This window comes from Salvelinus fontinalis, chromosome 9 (assembly GCF_029448725.1).
Source record: "Salvelinus fontinalis isolate EN_2023a chromosome 9, ASM2944872v1, whole genome shotgun sequence".
Classification (NCBI taxonomy): Eukaryota; Metazoa; Chordata; class Actinopteri; order Salmoniformes; family Salmonidae; genus Salvelinus; species Salvelinus fontinalis.
Window position 1 is genome coordinate 26,817,215 of NC_074673.1, and position 20,437 is coordinate 26,837,651.

At 47.9% G+C, this 20,437-nt stretch overlaps 1 protein-coding gene across 1 annotated transcript; it reads left to right on the forward strand.

The window, feature by feature from the left end:
• Positions 1 to 410: 410 nt before the first annotated feature.
• Positions 411 to 19,632, forward strand: LOC129862358 (teashirt homolog 3-like). The gene is made up of 2 exons (XM_055933907.1): positions 411 to 753; positions 15,340 to 19,632. Exons 1-2 carry the CDS (start codon positions 714 to 716, stop codon positions 18,639 to 18,641), a joined length of 3,342 nt encoding a protein of 1,113 aa, XP_055789882.1. The 5' UTR covers positions 411 to 713; the 3' UTR covers positions 18,642 to 19,632.
• Positions 19,633 to 20,437: the final 805 nt, after the last annotated feature.

Consider the following 20,437-nt stretch of genomic DNA (forward strand, 5'->3'; position numbering starts at 1 on the left):
AATGACATCCCCGAAGTCAAGGATAGTCAGTTTTACGAGGGTATGTTGGGCAGCATGAGTTAAGGATCCTTTGTTGCGAAATAGGATGCTGATTCTAGATTTCATTTTGGATTGGAGATGCTTAATGTGAGCCTGGAAGGAGAGTTTACAGTCTAACCAGACACCTAGGTATTTATAGTTGTCCACATATTCTAATTCAGAACCGTCCAGAGTAGTGATCATAAAGGTATAGGCCTAATGTAGACTAGACTAAAATTATGTCCCAATCAAAACGTAAACTATCCGAATTACTAGTCGTGTTCCCACTGTCAACATACGTAACGTTAGCCCACACATTATTGACAGTAAAGAGAATAAGACAGACAGTGTTATAATGTCCCTCCCCTCTCGAGGTGTAAAGTGGGTTTGCCCAGTCTCATGCTTTGAATGACGCTATCGCTGAAGTTTGCCTGTTGCCTCGACAAGAGAGGATCCGAGGTGATCGCGTTTAACGCTGTTGATCATTACCTGTGGTCGCGCATAGGGGGACGAAAGACAGATATTCGCAGTTTTTTCCCGACTTGCTTCGTTTTTCTGTGCTATTTGGAAAAACAATGCTCTTAGCTTTTTTACGGATAACACCCACTGTTTCGTGTATGAAGGCGTAATCGCTGTGTAGTGGAGTAGCTCTGATTCTGTGAGGCCAAAGAGAACTCTTCTTTGGGAAACCAAACATGCCGCGGAGGAAGCAAGAAGCGCCCAAGCGCGCTGCAGGTACGTAGGCTACTACGACGGGAATGGTTTTATATGTAGATATAGCAGCTGCAAGATTTGTTGTTCTCAAACCTCTGGATTTCCGTTTCCAGTATTTTTTCATAGGAGTGCTAGTGCTTTCACTCGATGTATAGGCTAACTTGATTTGTAACACTAATGCGAGCCTACTATCCCAGGAGTAGCACGCTACTGTAACTATCCCTCGAATGTTGCCATTTATTTCCCCTTGTTACAAAGTAGCCATACTATTTTTCTCAGCACTCACATCCGATAGTTACAGTCAACTTTCCTCTTCCCATTGTTCCCATGGATAGCTGACTTTCCCGGTAAACGTTAACTTACCGTGGTGGACGAATTAGAATATGGGGAAACGTTGCTCAGTCTGCTATAACGGAATGCCCAAGGCGGTGCTAGAGCCCACTGTCTCTGTAGTAGGGTCTTTGTGAACATTTGAGCCAAGCGGCTAACTTTGGAATTGGGAGGTGGAAGAATGACCTCTATTTTTTTGGATAAAATAAACAATTGGGTACAGACAAAGGGATTATGTGGACTGGAAGAAGCTATAATCGACAGTTGCCATGTCTGATTTGACGGTTGATTGATTGGCTGTCATCCGGCTTTGATCTGTTCCTTCCCGATCTACATCAGGAATTCACTCCACCATGTGATGCAGCCCCTTGACGTCACATTAAAACCACTTTGAAAGCATTATGTACTTTTTCCTCCCTCTCCTCTGCAATGGTCAAGTGACTCACGAAAAAGCAAAGGGGTAAAGTGGTTTCACAGTCAGACATCACTGGCTCTATCACACACACACACACACACACACACACACACACACACACACATATTGCCTACCACACAGACACACACTGGGGGGGTTGTAAAAGGAGACGTGCGCTATGTAATGGAAGGGAGGAATGGTTTGCTCTGTCAGACCGGTTGTCAGGATGGCTTTGTTTCATGTTTGATTTAATTCTCTCCTCTGACAGCCCCATTCATCAATGGCTTTAATGGTCAATCAGAGACAGGCTGAGTGAGTGCTCCCATTCTGTTTAGCCATACGCTGGCCTGGGCTTTTATTTCATCAAAATGCCCCTGCCTAATGTACACTCTCAATCTCTCACAGAGAAAGAGAGGTTGAGGGGAGCACATAAAGAATGACTGAAAGCTTTCTGATTTGAGATCAGTGGAATATCTTGTTTCTCCTTTTTTTCTTTCCTATCCGCTTGTTTTGTTGTCTCTCTGACGCAGGATCATGGCACGTTGTAATATAGACCCATTCTGTGTTAGTTGTGGAAATGTTAGGAAACTTTATTTAATTTCTTTGTTCATCCATTGATTCTCTTTGTTTTTTTTACCTCTTAGTCAGTGGGTCCCTTGCAGCTGCAAGTTATAAAGTTGTCAACTGTTCAGTTACACACAAAGGGTGATGATGAATTGATTGCAGCACAGAAAATGGGGATGGAGAGAGAAAAGGATGACCGATGGTGGGTCTTGATTAGGGACTTCGGGAGAGAGCCTGCCCAAAGCAACCTTGAGACTTCCATGAAAAACCTCTCTCTCTCTACCCCACTCCTTTCTCGGCCCCACTTTTCTCTCTGCCTTGTTCTTGGCTGGTAGAAAAATATATGTTTTTTTGCTAGCTTAATTAGAGTTAACCTTATTAGTTGGAAGGACTGATGAAGTCTTGACGGGCTTAATGATTGGAGATGACAAGTCTTGGTGTGCCCGGTCCCAACCAACTAGGTTTGCCACCACTTTGATGTAATCAAGTTGATATTACACAGTGCCTCGGTTCCCGGCGCAGCACTCACATTTGGTCGTGCTGTAACTCAATTTTCCGCTGCAGGTGACAAAAGGCCCAGTGTACCTGCATGGGTCAGGTTTGAGTGCTCTGAAGACACCTAACAGGAGAAACTCAAACAGCTTGGGAGGAAACTCAGGATGTATTCAAATGGCTTGTGACTGGCTTAGACTATAGGCCCAGGGGCTATGCTTTTTGCTTTTAAATCATTGTAGTGAGTGTACTCGGTGTAGTGACTGGAACCTAACAGGATGGCCCCTAGGTTAGCCTCCTCACAGTTAGTGGCTATATTTGGTGTGTGTGGGTGTTTCTATGGATGTGAGAGTTACTCTGTCCCAGCCAGGTATCGAGTCTCCTACTCAGGCCAGCGTAGTGAAATCCAGGCCCCTGCTCAAATCCGGCCTGTGCTCCAGTCGTGTGTGAGCAGAGCTAGCGACAGGAGGTGGGGTTCTGGTTTAGACTGGGCTCTACGGCTAGAGGTCTCCTGTTTCTGCAGGGTTAGGCCTATGGCTTCCAGGTCAGCTGTGCCAGAGTGGCAGCAATCAGTCGTGTGTTCAGTTTGTGCAGTTTGGGTGGCAGTGGTAATGAAAGGAATGGCAGCAAAAAGTCTGCAGTGAGGAGGGTCAGTCATAGGCCATCGTTTCTCTGAACCCTTTTCGCACTCTTCTCTCGCTCCTCCGAACTCTTTCCTCCTCCTAACCCCATCATCATTGTCACTCAACCATTGTCGTCATTGCAGAATCTCTTATACTTAGACAGAAATGGGCTCAGATACTGTAGATTATCATTAGCGCACATTACACAAATAACTAAAATATACATTGAAATTGAAAACGCATGCGCTCACTTTCAAACTTGCTTAGAGACATGGATTACAGAGACCAACAGCTATTTTAGACAGACACGTTTATATAGCGTCTGGATTGGAAATCACACCAAAACAAAACATTGTTTTTCTCTGTGGGTGACTGGGTGTTGTTTCTATGTGTGTGTTCTGTATATGTCATTACGGGAATGAGGGGGCATATGGGCTCGTAATTGTTCCACTAAACAATAGATAGGGCTAGACCGTGCAGGTCCGAGGCTCGAGGAAGTCTTGTTTTTTACACCACTCAGCCCATTGCTAATGAACGTTACTGTGGCTAGATTCCGGCGAGGTTGAGTCATGTCTGTGATCTATGTGTCTGATAAGTGCATACCTAATGAGCGCTCCACGCCTGTCTGCCAGGCCATGGAGGGGTGGGTGACAGAGTGCTTCCCACTGGTATTGACAGATGCCTTTTTGTTTTTGCCATAGGGCCTGACTCCATAAATCCACCCAGTGTAATGATAACAATGCCACCCTGAACTGCCAGTGAAAAAGGGAGGAGAGGTGGTACGGGCTCCTCTCCATTTTAAACCCCACTTGATATATGTCAGACCATAGGGCCGGGCTCCAGAAAAGAAAAGCCAACCTTGTCACAGAAATGAAAACTTTATCCATCCTCATCTGTATGTAAGAGCCCTCTGTCTGGACTGGAGTAGGCCTACGTGGGTACTTTCTAAAAAACCTTCCACCGTTTGTTGTTGTTATAGATGCAGCTGTGCTATGGTGAAAATTGGAGCAGCTTCGCTCACTCAAACCCTCCTCCCCGGGGGGTAACGCGTCAGAGCCTAGTGGGATGTGTGCTCCTTTCGGGAAACTGAGCCTTCTCTGGTCTTCTGGGGTCCTGAAACTGAATCCAGGAGGAGAATAGCCTGGCCATGCCAAAAAGCCGATTTCCTTTTCAACAGAGTCATTTATCACTGGCCCACCCTTCGTTCCTGACACACTGACGTGTGTCATTTATCATACTGGCTTTAGCAGACACACAGGGAATGGGTGAAAGAGAGAGAGAGGGCGATAATGAAAGAGGAGAGAAATAGACAGAGAGGACTGAGAGAAAGAAGGGAAGGAATGGAGAAAGAGGGGAGGGGTGAGTAGTGAGAAAAAGAGGAGCAAGAAGGAAAGAGCCAGAAGAGAGCACTTTTAAAAGTTTTTCACAACAGTGTGGGACTGTACAAAGCACTGTCGGAGAGGGGATGGGGGAGGACAAGGACGTGTTTTTGGATGACAGAGGATTGAGTTACATGAGTTATGTTTTGATGAGTGACAATGTTTTTCCAAGACGATCTCTGGATGTTTGTACAAATGTGAACAATATCTGTTTCTTGGATATGTGTGTTATCTGTGTGTAATTGCACCTTGTGTAATGTGTGCGGTGTGTAATGGGAGTATGTGTGTGTATCTGTGGCTGTGCGTGAGAGAGGGAGACGGTGTATCTGTAGCCTAACTCCCTGATGAGCGGGCTGACGGGTATCACTCATGCTAGGCTGGCCTCAAAATGAACCCAAGCTGCTCTGCTCTCCTGTGGTCCTAACCGGGGATGCTTCTTTAAAAAGCAGATTAATGATGGATCCCAGGCTTATAGTGCCATTTATCATGGAGAATATTATTTAGGCTGGCCGTGTAGGGCTGTAACTGGAGAGCAGGACGAGCAGAGGCAGGGTGGAAAGCCTTAGACAGACACTCACTGTGTGATGGATGACCATGCTCTCTGCCTGAGTGTAACTAGACACCCGTGCCACAGCAGTTGGGCTGAATCAGATGGCCCAGCTATAGTGGATGATATGATGTTTATCCATCAACTACACTACCCAGGTTGCTTTGCTTTGCCGGGAGGGTTCTGCCCTTTGAAAGAGTAGATCCCAGTCTTATAAACGAACAATGTGCTTGCAAACCATTTTGTGGGTGAAATTAGCTTTTCTTCCTAGACGGAAAAAAAATAGTGATGGTTCGTTTTAATGTATAATCAGTCAGTTGATAGTGTAGCGTAGATTAGAAATACAACGCATTAGGTGTCAGACCAAAACCCTTCTTTGACTCTTTCCTGAGGAGGTCGTCAGGCGTGTGACCCATCGTGCTCCGTGCAGTTACACCACTATCACCAATAAGAGCTCAGTGAGAGGTCAAGGCAAGGCCAACACCACTGCCGCTTCCACTCTCTTCCACAAAGAGAGAAAAGGTTATTTTGTTTTTGTCCTTTCTTTAGTTTCTCTCTCTTCTCCCCTCCCCCCCCCCCACACACGGGTGTTGTGTGATTTATGGTGGCCATCCATCTTAGGGTCGTCCATCACCACCTCGTTGCTAGGCGATCATCGCAACAGCTGTTTGTTGGGAGTGAAGTTGGCCCTATGTCCTGGCAGAGGCTTGGGTACAGGCTAAGGCAGAGGCAGGTGACCTGTGCTGGAGTCACACCATCAGAACATTAATCTAAAGAGCAGTTAACATATGACCTATGGAGCTAGCTATAGTGGGGTGGACAAGAGAGATGAGAACAAATACAAGGAAGTAGGCGTTATGTGGGTAGAGCAACTGTAAGACAAGTGTACTGGAGTGGATAATATATCATCCTATCATACATGGTAGATCTTGAAGGATATAAGATTGATGTAGAGCTGAGAGGAATTACTGGGTGATATGGGTAGAAAACTGTACAAGTACGGGATAATATGTGACCCTATGTGATAGTGCTTGGTCTTGGACGATAGGTTTGGGGTAGATCTGAAAGCACAGCTTTCCCGTAACATAGAATTCTTCCACTCTGATGTTTGAACTTGTGAACCCATTGCCACTTTATTCTGCACCTGTGTAAGCTGTTTAGGTAGTGTTAATTTGTTTGTTTCCATTTATCCATCAGTTATTGTGACTGGGTCTAGTTCTAAACACTTTGATAGGGTGAGAACATAACATCTGAAACGGTCTCTCTCTCCCTTCAAATCTTTTTGTGTGTGGAAGATCGAAATGTCTTTGAACTGTACCCGTTTGAAACCAATATAGCTCAGGTCCTAAAGGTTTGTATATACAGCTGCCTGTTGGAGGTACAGTCATAAAACAACAATGCAGCATTCTGGGAGTACAGTACAGTTTAATATATATGCCTGCTCAGCCTCTGTCTCTCTCTCTCTCTTCCCCCTCTCTCTCTCTCTCTCTCCCCCTGCTTTGACATGGTACAGCCCTAAGGCTTGCCTGGAGCGAGAGGGATATCTCTGATTTTCCCATCTCCCAGAGTACACATCCTGCACTACAATCAGCGGACAAAGTGTATTACCTCGTTCATTAGGGGCAAAAAAAATAGGAACAGAGATGTACAGTTACAATAGACTGTCGTGAGCATCTCTTTCTGAGCGACCAGGCACAGGCACATATTAGTAGTGATGGGGGAAAAAATCTATAGTTAGATATCGGCAAATTATTTTGGACGATATTATATAGATACTTTGACTCCCAAGTATCGATTTGTAAAATGACAATAATTGCTAGGAAGTGGTAGCTAGCGCTAGTCTGCTGTACATGTGCCAAAACTATAGGATGAAAAACACTGGAGTTTATTCTCCATCTTCTTTTAAATGGTGAGCCAAGCTGTTTTTAGCACTTTTATTTCTATGACTGATCAAAACAAATGTTCTCATGCTCTCTCTTGTCTCTTTGCAGCAGCCATATAATGAGCAATATGTTTGGAACATCAGATCACATTAAGATTGTAGTATGGAATCGCAATACATATAGAATCGTGAGAATCACAATACATATCGTATCGCACCTTAGGTATCGTGATAGTATCGTATCATGCGGTCCCTGGTAATTCCCATTCCTACATATTAGTAAATCTTTCTCTTGAGGGTATGACTTATGACAACTGTAGCCTATTTGTTCTGACAGTGAGTGTCATTTCACCTCATCCTGCTTCCTCCTTCCTAGCAACAGAGACCACGAGGGGAGCACCACTGCTAGAGCAAGGAGTGGTTAGCCTAGCATGACAAATGCTAATGGAATAAAGACATTTCAATGAGTATAATACTCTCCTCCTTTTCCCAGTAATCTCAGGACAGTTTAACAGAACCATACAAGGCTGTTGTATGAAAGTATTCCCCTCTTTTAAAGCCTCTACTCAGTCGACTGCTGGGAAACGAGCTAGTGGAAGTCAGTGGCTTGTGGTTGTGTGATTGAGGCAGAAGTGATTTCCTGCCTGGAGGTTCTAAGTGTTTTAAGGCATCTTCCTGTCAGTAAGCCCCCCCCCCCCACTCGCCGAGGGGCTGTGTTGCATTAAGGGTGAGATGTCCCAGTTAAAGAACACATCAGGAATAAGAAACTACCTCGTTTAACTCTCTGCGCTCTCAGTACCCTCCCTGTGATCAAGCTATGATCATAACTCTACTGTAGCGTGTTGTTCCTTACCACCTCAGGATCCTCAAAAGATTTTTCCTTTTAAAATTTTTTTTTTTTTCACACCTACCTCTTTTTCCAGTTACCCTGAAAGCAGTATATGGGCCAGAATAGATTAATCTACAGTTTGGATTTGTTTAAATAGCCACTCCTAACTCGAGCTAGCATTAGCCAATTATAACTGAACAACGCTAGCCTCCTTGCTGTGGAGCTGTTATTGTTATGTGGTACAGTTGCAGAACGAGAGCATTTAGTGATGGCATCCCTTTCCTATGAATATTCATGACCCACATTTTGCTGCGGTGCTAGATGATGGTCTGCAGCTTTAGGCTAGGTGGTGGTTGGACCACCAATGAATATAATACTCCTCCTTCTCCCTTCTCTCCCACATTTCAGCTGCTCTCTGCTCAGCTCCTGTAGCTAGCTGTAAGCTGTTACAGTATGTCAAGAAGTGGTTGTAGTGCAGACTTGGGTAGTAGTGTCTTGATTACACATCCTGTTTACCCCGGTGTTGTGTGTGTGATTTGGCCCCCAGCTCTACTGTTTCCCCAGCTGTGTAGGATGACTGAAGAGGTTAGTTGTGGAGGGAGCAGGGGACTGAGGGCCAACAGAGATCCTCCAACACCCATACCATTCTTAAAGGTTGATTCTTACAAATTGATAACTTCAGTTTGAATGTTTTGTTTTCTTTCAACATCAAAACATCTGGTTGTAGACTAAATCGTGTCTTGCTTCCTTCTCTCGACAAGCTTTCCAGACTGTGACTATATGATTACTGATGATGAACTAGGGTGTGCCTCTTACTTTGAGACATCCTCTGCTTTGATTATCCCATCTACCGAGAGGGCCTGGTTTTGTTTCTTTTACTTTTGCTGTACCTTTTTATCCCATGTTTCTGCAGCATTTCTATCAAATGATCTATCCTTCCGCGTCTGCGGCCCTAATGTTTATGAAATTGATACTCCACAGGAATGCCGTGAGCATGCCAAAGATGTCACTGTCTTTTCTCATCGCCTGTATGTGTGTGTGTAGCAACCAACGACAGACTGTATTTGTAGGGTTGAGTTTGTGTTCGTGCAGGATGTGTTTCTCTACATGTGAAAGATTCCTGTGTGTGTGTCTGTCTGTGTTCTGGTCTTGCTATTTCTGTGTTCTGGTCTTGCTATTTCTGTGTGAAGCGTGACTGAGACGTGAAACTGCCTCCCACACTAAGTCCAAAGTGCAGCGTTTGGCAGATTTAATCATGATAAAGCCCACACAACCACTATTAGCAAATACACCACCCAGATACTTTACACTCTTAGAAAAAACAGGTGTTAGCTAGAACCATAAAGGGTTCCTCAGATGACAAAGCTTCCATGTAGAACCCTACCCCACCACAAATAACCTTTTAAGAGCCCATGAGAGTGTAGCTATCTTAATTATCCATCCAGGTGTATTCTTATTTCTTAATAATCCATTCTGTTTCTCAGAATGAACCCACAAAACCCATCATATTTTATTAGCGTGATAAATCACCTCTGTTGTCAGTCAAGCCAGGGAGAATAATTGGATGGTGGTTGTCACCCACAGTGATGGATGATCAGTCATTGGGGATCAAATTAACAGATAGTGCTCAGATGTAATGGCTGTTTGGCATTTTAAATTGCCTGGGACCGTTGACTGCTGTTCGGCCATTTTTGTTTTGTTTTTGCGAGACCCTTTTGGCCACCTTTTAGTCTTGCGTTCTCTGGCTGTCTAGACTTCACACTAATGAACAGTAAACTACAGTAAGTTGTATGTGTCTGTATTTAAATAGCCAGAAAAGCTATTTATTTTTAAAAAAATGTAAGGACCTTGAAATTCTGATCCTTTTTTTATTTTTATGCAACAGTAAGAAAGAATGGCTAGATGACTGGCTCACTTTCACCAAAAGTGGTCATATAAAGATCGAACAGAGATTTGAAGAAATATGTAAGATATGTTCATGATAGGTCAAGACTATAAGAGCGACTTAAGGACTCGTTCAACCTGCCTGCTAATGCCAGAGTCATAACCTCCGTGATTAAACCTGACATCTGTGGCCAGCTGCTCTGGATACAAACACATTAACATAGCTACCTCATCCTGACTGTATTTCCTCCTTCAAATGAGACACTCGCACAAACACCATCCGGAAGAGGAGAGGGAAAAAACAACGGCCGAGATATCTTCCCTGCCGGTTTGCCTGCCGAGCGGGGAGCCATTTACCTCCTCCTTTCACATTATCATAATTGTGTCCAGGACATGGGAGGCCAAGGAAGTGATCATGTCATTTTATTTACAGCCTGTTTGGCTCTCTTTACGAGCGCTGTGCCAGGCCCTGCCAGGCACACAGCGCCTGGTGACATCTTTTGATCAGAGCTGTCGCAGGCGATCAGCAGAGACTGGCAGTTAATGGATACCCAGTGACAAACCAAATCTACGGGCAGGATGGGAGACTAGGCCACACCTGTCAGGTCCCCAGTAGACTGGCCCTCTCAGTGGGGCTGCCTGCCTGCTGACACCCACCACCCCCAGGGCCCACATCAGACCAGCACCACCCGCTTCCCGCCCTGAGATTGGCTGTTAGCACTGGAAATGGGAGTTATTCCAGCAATTACTTTTTTGTTTAGACGGGATGTTTTTGTGTGTAGGGGATGTGGGATTTGAAGTGGTTGGTTGGGTGGGCTGGTGGTTGGGTGGTTTGGTGGGTGGGTGGGCTGGTGGTTGGTTGGGTGGGTGGGCTGGTGGTTGGTTGGATGGGCAGTTGTGTGGGTGGGCTGGTTGGTTGGAAGGATGTATGGATGGATAGATGGGCTGGTGGTTGGTTGGATGGATAGATGGGCTGGTGGTTGGTTGGATGGATAGATGGGCTGGTGGTTGGTTGGATGGATAGATGGGCTGGTGGTTGGATGGATAGTTGGGCTGGTGGTTGGTTGGATGGGTGGGTGGGTGGGTGGGCTGATGGTTGGTGGGATGGATGGATAGATGGGCTGTTGGTTGGTTGGATGGATAGATGGGCGGTTGGTTGGTTGGATGGATAGATGGGCTGGTGGTTGGGTGGGTGGGCTGGTTGGGTGGATGGGTGGGCTGGTGGTTGGTTGGATGTTTGGGTGGGCTGATGGTTGGAGGGATGGATAGATGGGCTGGTGGTTGGATGGATGGGTGGGTGGGCTGGTGGTTGGTTGGATGGATAGATGGGCTGTTGGTTGGATGGATAGATGGGCTGTTGGTTGGATGGATAGATGGGCTGGTGGTTGGTTGGATGTTTGGGTGGGCTGATGGTTGGAGGGATGGATGGATTGATGGGCTGGTGGTTGGTTGGATGGATTGATGGGCTGGTGGTTGGTTGGATGGATAGATGGGCTGGTGGTTGGTTGGATGGATAGATGGGCTAGTGGTTGGTTGGATGGATAGATGGGCTGGTGGTTGGTTCGATGGGTGGGTGGGCTGATGGTTAGAGGGATGAATAGATAGATGGGCTGGTGGTTAGATGGATGGATAGATGGGCTGGGGGTTGGTTGGAGGGATGAATAGATAGATGGGCTGTTGGTTGGTTGGATGGATAGATGGGCTGGTGGTTGGTTGGATGGATAGATGGGCTGGTGGTTGGATGGGTGGGCTGGTTGGTTGGTTGGAGGGATGAATAGATAGATGGGCTGTTGGTTGGTTGGATGGATAGATGGGCTGGTGGTTGGTTGGATGGATAGATGGGCTGGTGGTTGGATGGATGGATAGATGGGTGGTTGGTTGGTTGGATGGATAGATGGGCTGGTGGTTGGTAGGATGGATAGATGGGCTGGTGGTTGGTTGGGTGGATGGGTGGGCTGGTGGTTGGTTGGATGGTTGGGTGGGTGGGCTGATGGTTGGAGGGATGGATGGATAGATGGGCTGGTGGTTGGATGGATGGATAGATGGGCTGTTGGTTGGTTGGATGGATAGATGGGCTGTTGGTTGGTTGGATGGATAGATGGGCTGGTGGTTGGTTGGATGGGTGGGTTTGTGGTTGGTTGGATGGGTGGGCTGGTTGGTTGGTTGGGTGGGCTGATGGTTGGATGGATGGATAGATGGGCTGTTGGTTGGTTGGATGGATAGATGGATGGGCTGTTGGTTGGTTGGATGGATAGATGGGCTGGTGGTTGGATGGGTGGGTGGGTGGGCTGGTTGGGTGGATGGGTGGGCTGGTGATTGGTTGGGTGGGTGGGCTGATGGCTGGAGGGATGAATAGATAGATGGGCTGGTGGTTGGTTGGATGGATAGGTGGGCTGGTGGTTGGTTGGATGGGTGGGCTGGTGGTTGGTTGGATGGGTGGGCTGGTTGGTTGGTTGGGTGGGCTGATTGTTGGAGGGATGAATAGATAGATGGGCTGTTGGTTGGTTGGATGGATAGATGGGCTGTTGGTTGGTTGGATGGATAGATGGGCTGGTGGGTGGGGGTGCTGGTTGGGTGGATGGGTGGGCTGGTGGTTGGTTGGGTGGGTGGGCTGATGGTTGGAGGGATGAATAGATAGATGGGCTGTTGGTTGGTTGGATGGATAGGTGGGCTGGTGGTTGGATGGGTGGGCTGGTTGGTTGGATGGGTGGGTGGGCTGGTTGGTTGGTTGGTTGGTTGGGTGGGCTGATGGTTGGAGGGATGAATAGATAGATGGGCTGGTGGATGGTTGGGTGGTTGGGTGGGCTGATGGATGGATGGATAGATGGGCTGGTGGTTGGTTGGATAGATAGATGGGCTGGTGGTTGGTTGGATGGATAGATGGGCTGGTGGTTGGTTGGATGGATAGATGGGCTGGTGGTTGGTTGGATGGATAGATGGGCTGGTGGTTGGTTGGATGGATAGATGGGCTGGTGGTTGGTTGGATGGATAGATGGGCTGGTGGTTGGATGGATGGATAGATGGGCTGGTGGTTGGATGGATGGATAGATGGGCTGGTGGTTGGTTGGATGGATAGATGGGCTGGTGGTTGGTTGGATGGATAGATGGGCTGGTGGTTGGATGGATGGATAGATGGGCTGGTGGTTGGATGGATGGATAGATGGGCTGGTGGTTGGTTGGATGGATAGATGGGCTGGTGGTTGGTTGGATGGATAGATGGGCTGGTGGTTGGTTGGATGGATAGATGGGCTGGTGGTTGGTTGGCTGGATAGATGAGCTGGTGGTTGGTTGGATGGATAGATGGGCTGGTGCTTGGTTGGGTGGGTGGGCTGGTTGGGTGGGTGGGTGGGCTGGTGCTTGGTTGGATGGTTGAGTGGGCTGATGGTTGGAGGGATGGATGGATAGATAGGCTGGTGGTTGGATGGATGGATAGATGGGCTGGTGGTTGGATGGATGGATAGATGGGCTGATGGTTGGAGGGATGGATGGATAGATGGGCTGGTGGTTGGATGGATAGATGGGCTGTTGGTTGGTTGGTTGGATGGATATATGGGCTGTTGGTTGGATGGATGAATGAGGATGGGAGGGGGCACAGAGAATGGTCTGTGTCCCCTGTGATTTGTCAGGGCCAGTTACCCATCTCACACGCACGCACACACACACACACACACACTAACAAGTCACCTGTCTAAGGTGAGCTGAAGGCACACACGTGCAACCTCACACTCTTCTTCCCTCCGTCGTTCTCCCTCCCTCTCTTTCTCTCTGAGGAAATGTCTCTGATGTTCTGATACTGGATGGATGGAGTGTGTGTGTGTGTGTGTGTGTGTGTGTGTGTGTGTGTGTGTGTGTGTGTGTGTGTGAGAGAGAGAGAGATGGGTCCCTGGCCCTGGTGGATGGTTGGGCTGGTGTTTGGTTGGGTTGGATGGGTGGGTGCGCTGTTGGATTGGTGGGGTAGTTGGCTGGGTGGGTGGGCTGGTGGTTGGATTGATGGATGGGCTGGTGTTTCGGTTGGTTGGGCTGGTGGATGGATGGGTGGGTGCGCTGTTGGATGGATGGGGTGGTTGGGCTGGTGGTGGGTTGGATGGTGGATCAGTGTGTGCAGAGCCAGTATGCTCATCTGCATCTATATCTGTCATAAGTATACAAGATGTTCCAAGTATCTTTGCTCATTGTTTTGGAGATTTTGTTTTTTGTGATGGGGGAGTTGAGTCCAGAATGAAGTGGACAGAAAGGGAAGGGGCAGAGGGAGGAGGCTGGTGACGCGGCCTTCACTAAGACATTTGTGCCACTTAGCTGTGTCAGTGATGGTGTGTGGGGACCCGGGTGGGGGACAGTCTGTCACTACAGGAGACCATCTCTGAGGACGGGAGGAGGGCACTGAGTGAGGGGTCTGTGTGTGTCCCCTGTGATCTGTCAGGGCCAGGCACCCATCACACACACTAACATGTCACCTGTCTAAGGTGAGCTGAAGGCACACACATGCAAAGTGACTGGTCGCTTATGTGTTGCCGCTGTCTCCTCCTCAACCTCACACTTTTCCTCCCTCCGTCTTTCTCCCTCCCTCTCTTTCTCTCTGAGGAAATGTCTCTGATGTCCTGATACTGTGTTTGCCTAACACCAGCACCTGTTAGGGACATACAGGGAGACTGCTACAAAAACCATTCCTGCCCTGTCTGCAATACTCATAATCCACATCACTCTGGATAATCTGTTGTGACTGACTTCAATCTAGATTGGACCCACTTTATTTTAAGGGTCCATAATAAAACATTTGTAAGGCATTTACAAACAGTGTACACACCATTTAATAATCATTACTCCCACATTTGTAAATGTTAGTAAGATAGTTATTCACACGTGTGTATGTAGGAATGACAGGAATGTCTACCAATGGCATGCCCATTTTTTTGTGAGAAATTACAGTGGTCATTCAAAAAATGGCACTCACTTTAGGGACTGCAAAAATGCTTTACTAATGATTAGTAATTAGTTTCTTAATGTGAGAGTAATTATGAACAAATAGTGAACACAATTCATAAATGCTTTTAAATGGTTTATTGTGGACCCTAAAATAGTGTAACCATATAGCCTTATCGTCATAAATCCGGCTTCCCTTTTTTAGTAATGAGTGAAACGTCCTTGTTAATGTGGATGGCATGTGCATGTAAGGAGACAGAGGCAATTGAAGAGGCGACAGACATATTAACTGACAGATGGAGGTTGATCCACCTCATTTATTACCCCAGAGGAGAATGCCACGGCGCGATTGGGCTTCATTCATTTCAGATTCAGCTTTCATTTCAATCTGTTGCGCCCTGAGAAATAAAATGGCACATTATGTTTTTGCCAAGATTAGTTTTTTCCCCGCCATAAACAAAGTACAGGGGAGAGGAGCATCAGTAAGTTATACATGTGGCTGGGGTAGTATATAAACACTGGCTTGCCTTTGGAGGAAAATAACACCTTAATGGTTGATGAGGTGAAATGGGATGACTGTCATTTCTCAACTTGGCTTTAACTCGGATCCCTCACAGATGGCTCATTTATTCCTGCGAGACCTCAGGCACCCGTAGAAGATAAACTTTCTCTACAGTAGTTCTACTAACACAGTGTTCACTGGCCTTAATATAATTCGCTCTCTTTTCTGTTTTCCCTCCAGCCTACTCTCCAGAGGAGATGAAGGAGGAGGTGGAAGGAGAGGATGTGGACTTTCCAGAGGAGGGAGAGAGCTCAGAAAATGACCTTCTCACCAAAGAGCCACTGGGTGACCAGGACTCCATTGCTGGGGCTGAGCTCTCTGCTCAGGAGATGGACAGTGAATCACACGTGAGCGAGGCCAGCGACCCCCTGTCAGACTTTGAGACCACCTCGGTCAAATCTGAGGGGCCTGTCAAAGAGCCTCTGAACGGCGCTGGGATGAGGATAGGGACCCCCTCGGGCCTGGACACTCCCTTGGCGCAGGACACCCTGGAACAGATGAAGGCAATCTACTCCAGCTTCCTGACAAACTCCTATTGGTCACCCCTGAACTTTAACTCAACCCTGACACAGACACCGACACCCGTGGAGAAGCCACCGCGGACTAGCAGCACTAGCAGTAGCTGCAGCAGCAGTAGTTATGACTGGCACCAGTCCGCAGTGGCTAAATCCCTGCAGCAGCAGGCCTCTCAGAGCCTCCACCACCCTCCTCCCTCAGAGCCCAGTATCTTCAGCACAGTGCAGCTCCACAGGCAGAACCCCAGACTGTACGGCAACATCTTCACCGGGGCCAGCAAGTTTCGCTGCAAGGGTTGTAGCGCTGCTTACGACACCCTGGTGGACCTCACTGTGCACATGAATGATACGGGTCACTACCGCGATGACAACCACGATAGGGGAGCCAATGGGGCCAAGGGGCGCTGGTCCAAGCCTCGCAAGCGCTCCCTGCTGGAGATGGAGGGCAAGGAGGATGCCGCGAAGGTGCTGAAGTGCATGTACTGTGGCCACTCCTTCGAGTCCCTGCAGGACCTGAGCGTTCACATGATCAAGACCAAACACTACCAGAAAGTGCCTCTGAAGGAACCCATGGCCACTGTGGCAGCCAAAATGATCTCAAGGAAGAGAGGCCCACTCTCTGGGAGCCTGGACCTCCCTGGCTCCCCACGCTCAAGAGAGGTGACCCCCAAACCCAAAGCCTTCCTAGGTAGTGACCACAACATCCCATCCAACAAGGCTTCTAACCCATACATCACTCCCAACAACCGCTTTGGCCACCAGAACGGCGCCAGCTATGCATGGCAGTTCGAATCTCGCAAGACCCAGATCCTCAAGTGCATGGAGTGCGGGAGTTCCCACAATACACTGCAGGAGCTAACTGCCCACATGATGGTGACGGGTCACTTCCTCCGGGTCACCAACGGCAACCCCCCTAGTAAGAGAGGTAGGCCAGGCCCAGAGGCCATGTCACCCAGCCCTGTACAGGCCACGCCCCCCAATGAGGAGCAGGTTCAATCTATCCCATTAGCTCCTTCTACATTCTCCCCTCCTCCACCCTCTGCCATATCACCTCCGGCTATCTCCCCTCCTCTCAAAGACATTAAGAAAGAGGAGATGGAGGAAGAGTTTACCCAGGGCATGGTCAGCCATGACAAGCAGGTGTTGAACGGGGACGATGATGATGAGGTGGAGAAGTTTGACATCTCCACCAAGTATAACTATCTGACTGAGGAGGACCTGAAAGAGAGCCCCAAGGGCGGCTTTGACATCCTCAAGTCCCTGGAGAACACCGTGACATCAGCGATCAACAAAGCCCAGAGTGGTAACCCCAGCTGGGGGGGATACCCCAGTATCCATGCTGCCTATCAGTTCCCCAACTCCCTGAAAATGCCCCAAGGTAGCCCTGAGAAGAGCTCCCCTGTCAAGTACCTGTTCACTGGAGGGGAGGGGGGGCTTTCCTCCCTCAGCAAGTCCCAGTCCCTGATCTCCCCACCCGATAGTCAGAGCTCTGCCCTACCCCACCTCAACAACTTCCAGGCCATGGAGGAGCTGGTGAAGAAGGTGACGGAGAAAGTGGCAAAAGTGGAGAGGAGGGTAAAGAGCGAGGTGTCCCCCAAGAAAGAGGTGAACCTCTCACCCTGTAGCAGTGAGGGGTGGGAATCCACTGGAGCAGACTCACCCCGAGAGTGGAGGTCTGTGACCCTGGCTAGCAGCGACAGAGATAGCCATAGCGACAGGGTCTCACCGTCCGAGAGAGAGCACATGAGAGAAATGGTCCAATCACCTTTCTCTGCTTTGAGCTGCAGCACAGCCTTCATAACAGGCCACGCCCCTCTGGAGCAGCCCTTTGTTAACCCTTTAAGTGCCCTTCAGTCTGTGATGAATATCCACCTGGGGAAAGCAGCCAAGCCCACCCTGCCCAGCCAGGACCCTCTCAGTCTGCTGTCCAGGCTGAGCCAGAGTATGGCCGAGAGGGCCGCCGTGGCCGCTCCCCCCACGCACAACAAAAAACACCCAGTGCCCGTGGCTCGTAGTAGTGTCTGTCAGTCCAGTGATGACCAGCCCATGGACCTGACCAAAGGGAAGAGTGATCGAGGTGGCTCTATTGGCTCTGCTCCTCTGACTCCCTCCTCAACAGCCTCCTCCATCTCCCCTTCCTCAATGGTGACCCCTGCTAAAATGACCGTGGTCTCTCCCTTCACATCCAGCAGCCCTCACCATGAAAATGCCCTGTCGGACATCTCCGACATGTTGAGGAACCTGACACAATCAGCACACCACATCTCCATGCCCCCCTCACGGACCAGGATCACGGAGCGGGTCACAGACATGGGGGGCTCCACCACCGCAGAGGATGCTGAGGGGTCCATGGCCAATAAGAGGAAGGGGCGTCAGTCTAACTGGAACCCCCAGCACCTGATCCTCCTGCAGGCCCAGTTCTCCTCCAGCCTCAGGCAGACGTCCGAGGGGAAGTACATCATGTCTGACCTGAGCCCCCAGGAGAGGATGCACGTGTCCCGTTTCACTGGCCTTTCCATGACCACCATCAGCCACTGGCTGGCCAATGTCAAGTACCAGCTGAGGAGGACTGGCCGGACCAAGTTCCTCAAGAACCTGGACTCGGGCCACCCAGTGTTCTTCTGCAGCGAGTGTGCTTCACAGATCCGGACCCCCACTGCCTATATTTGCCACCTGGAGGCCCACCTGGGCTTCAGACTGAAGGACCTGGCCAAGCTCTCCCCCAAACAGACCCTGAGGGACTCCTTGAAAGGTGGGTCTAATAAACTTCCCCAACCGGACCCCTTCCTCCTCTCTTCTCCACCCTCCTCCCAGTCACTGGAGGAGGGCAGTGCGACTGTGTACCGGTGCCAGCTGTGTATCCGTAAGTTTGCCAGTAAGCATGCCATCAAGCTCCACCTCAGCAAGAGCCATGGGATGTCCCCGGAGGACCATCTGCTGTATGTCTCTGAGATAGAGAAACACTAGAAGTAGAATTGACATTACATTATAGAAACACTTGAGTGCTGCCAGCATTGGACATACTGGAATATACGCTGTAAAAAAAAAAATGTAATTGAGAATTTACAAAGGAAAAAAGAAAACAAATGAAGTGTGTGACAAAAATGCACAATGATGCCATTAACTACTGTTAAGTGTCAGCACATGGTATTTACTTCCATGGCCTTTGCTTGTCTGTATTTTTCTCTATTTCAAAAGACATTAATTTCATATGTTGAAGATATAGGTCATGAATATTCTGCTTTCAAAGGGATAGTTCGCTAAAATTGCAAAGTTACATGTTTCCTTACCTTTTACTGTAAGTTGTCTTGACCAGGAAAGACCGCGATACACACTTAGGATTTGTTTTCTTCGCTGAAGGTTAGGAAACATTAAAGCCATTTTGTGTTTTGGGTAAACTCTCCCTTTGGAAAGTATAGTAAGTTCAGATTTATGACAATGTATTTATTTGGTGAAGTTTATATACATTTATTGAACTGCATGTATGCATTGACAAGTTAACAGTTCAAAACAAGTTTGGTGCGTCAGTTTTTAGTTGGTCTATTTTTACTGTAAGATATCTGGCAAGAATGTGGGAGTGCTCTTTCTGAGAATTTGCCAAATGAATTGACAACATAGTAAGTAGTCTGTTACATCACATTTGATATGATTTTATATATAGTTTGTGTTGTCAAATCTGCCACATTGCTTATCATCAAGTCAGGGGACCTCAATCCAGGTCTATGTAAAAATGTACATACAGTATAAAGGCTTACCACTTGCTGTTATGCATACTTGTTATATTTCCTCATTTAAGAGGACTATGACTATCCACTGGTGCAGAGCCTTTGAAGAAGACTAACATGAATATGTTTTGCACAATAGTTTTCTAAATGTTATTTGATAAAACAAAATATATAAAATGGAACGTTGTTCATGCCCTGTTGCTTTTATTATTAAATTGACTTAAATTGCTTCACGCAACTGTTGTTTCTTCAAATATCACAAATGTTTTTTCCACCTGAATTTATTCTCTTACACAGTCCCAAAACGCACTCCAGAAACTAGAGTCTGCATCCTCAACAACACTGTTAGTTACTGCAGGCAGAGCCTTCAGATCTGTGTAGTAGACTGTATTGTCTGCACAAGCCAACCAAGCTGTATGTGCGAGCTAAGAGCAGGGTGTGTTGCACCGAGGAGCCTGCCAGGTGGTGCGTGCTGCATGGAAACCACCAGATGTTCCTGAAACAAGCCACTGGAGGAGAGAGCAACAGCAGGCTGAGTGGGCTGATTACCACCAGGCGTCAATGCCGTCATGAGGCAGCTAGGGGCACAGGAGCTGGGACATCACTGGTTAATGGTCATGGCAGACATACAGATGAACCTCACAGCCAGACTTACACTTAGCAGTTGCATCCCTAAACAGCTAGGACATGAAACAAACTCCTATTCTGTCTCATGAGGTACTGTAATTTACAACAGAGGCTTTAACTGCTAGGTCACACTGCATCCTTGAGGCTGTGAATATACACACACTGTTACCAAATGAATGCAGAGTTAAGGTATCAAAACAATTTGTCACATGCGCAGAATACAACAGGTGTAGACCTTACCGTGAACCGCTTACTTACATTACAAAATTACATAACGAGGCTATATACAGGGGGTACCGGAACACAAGTCAATGGGGTACAGGTTAGTTGAGGCAATTTGTAAAGTGACTATGCATAGATAATAAACCGTGAGTAGCAGCAGTGTAAAAACAAAGGGGGGGGGGATCAATG

Excerpts from the sequence above, each read along its gene's own strand:
- LOC129862358 (XM_055933907.1), top strand. The coding sequence starts at position 714 with ATGCCGCGGAGGAAGCAAGAAGCGCCCAAGCGCGCTGCAG. Across the intron at positions 754-15,339 it reads AGCGCCCAAGCGCGCTGCAG|CCTACTCTCCAGAGGAGATG; the intron begins GTACGTAGGCTA and ends TTTTCCCTCCAG.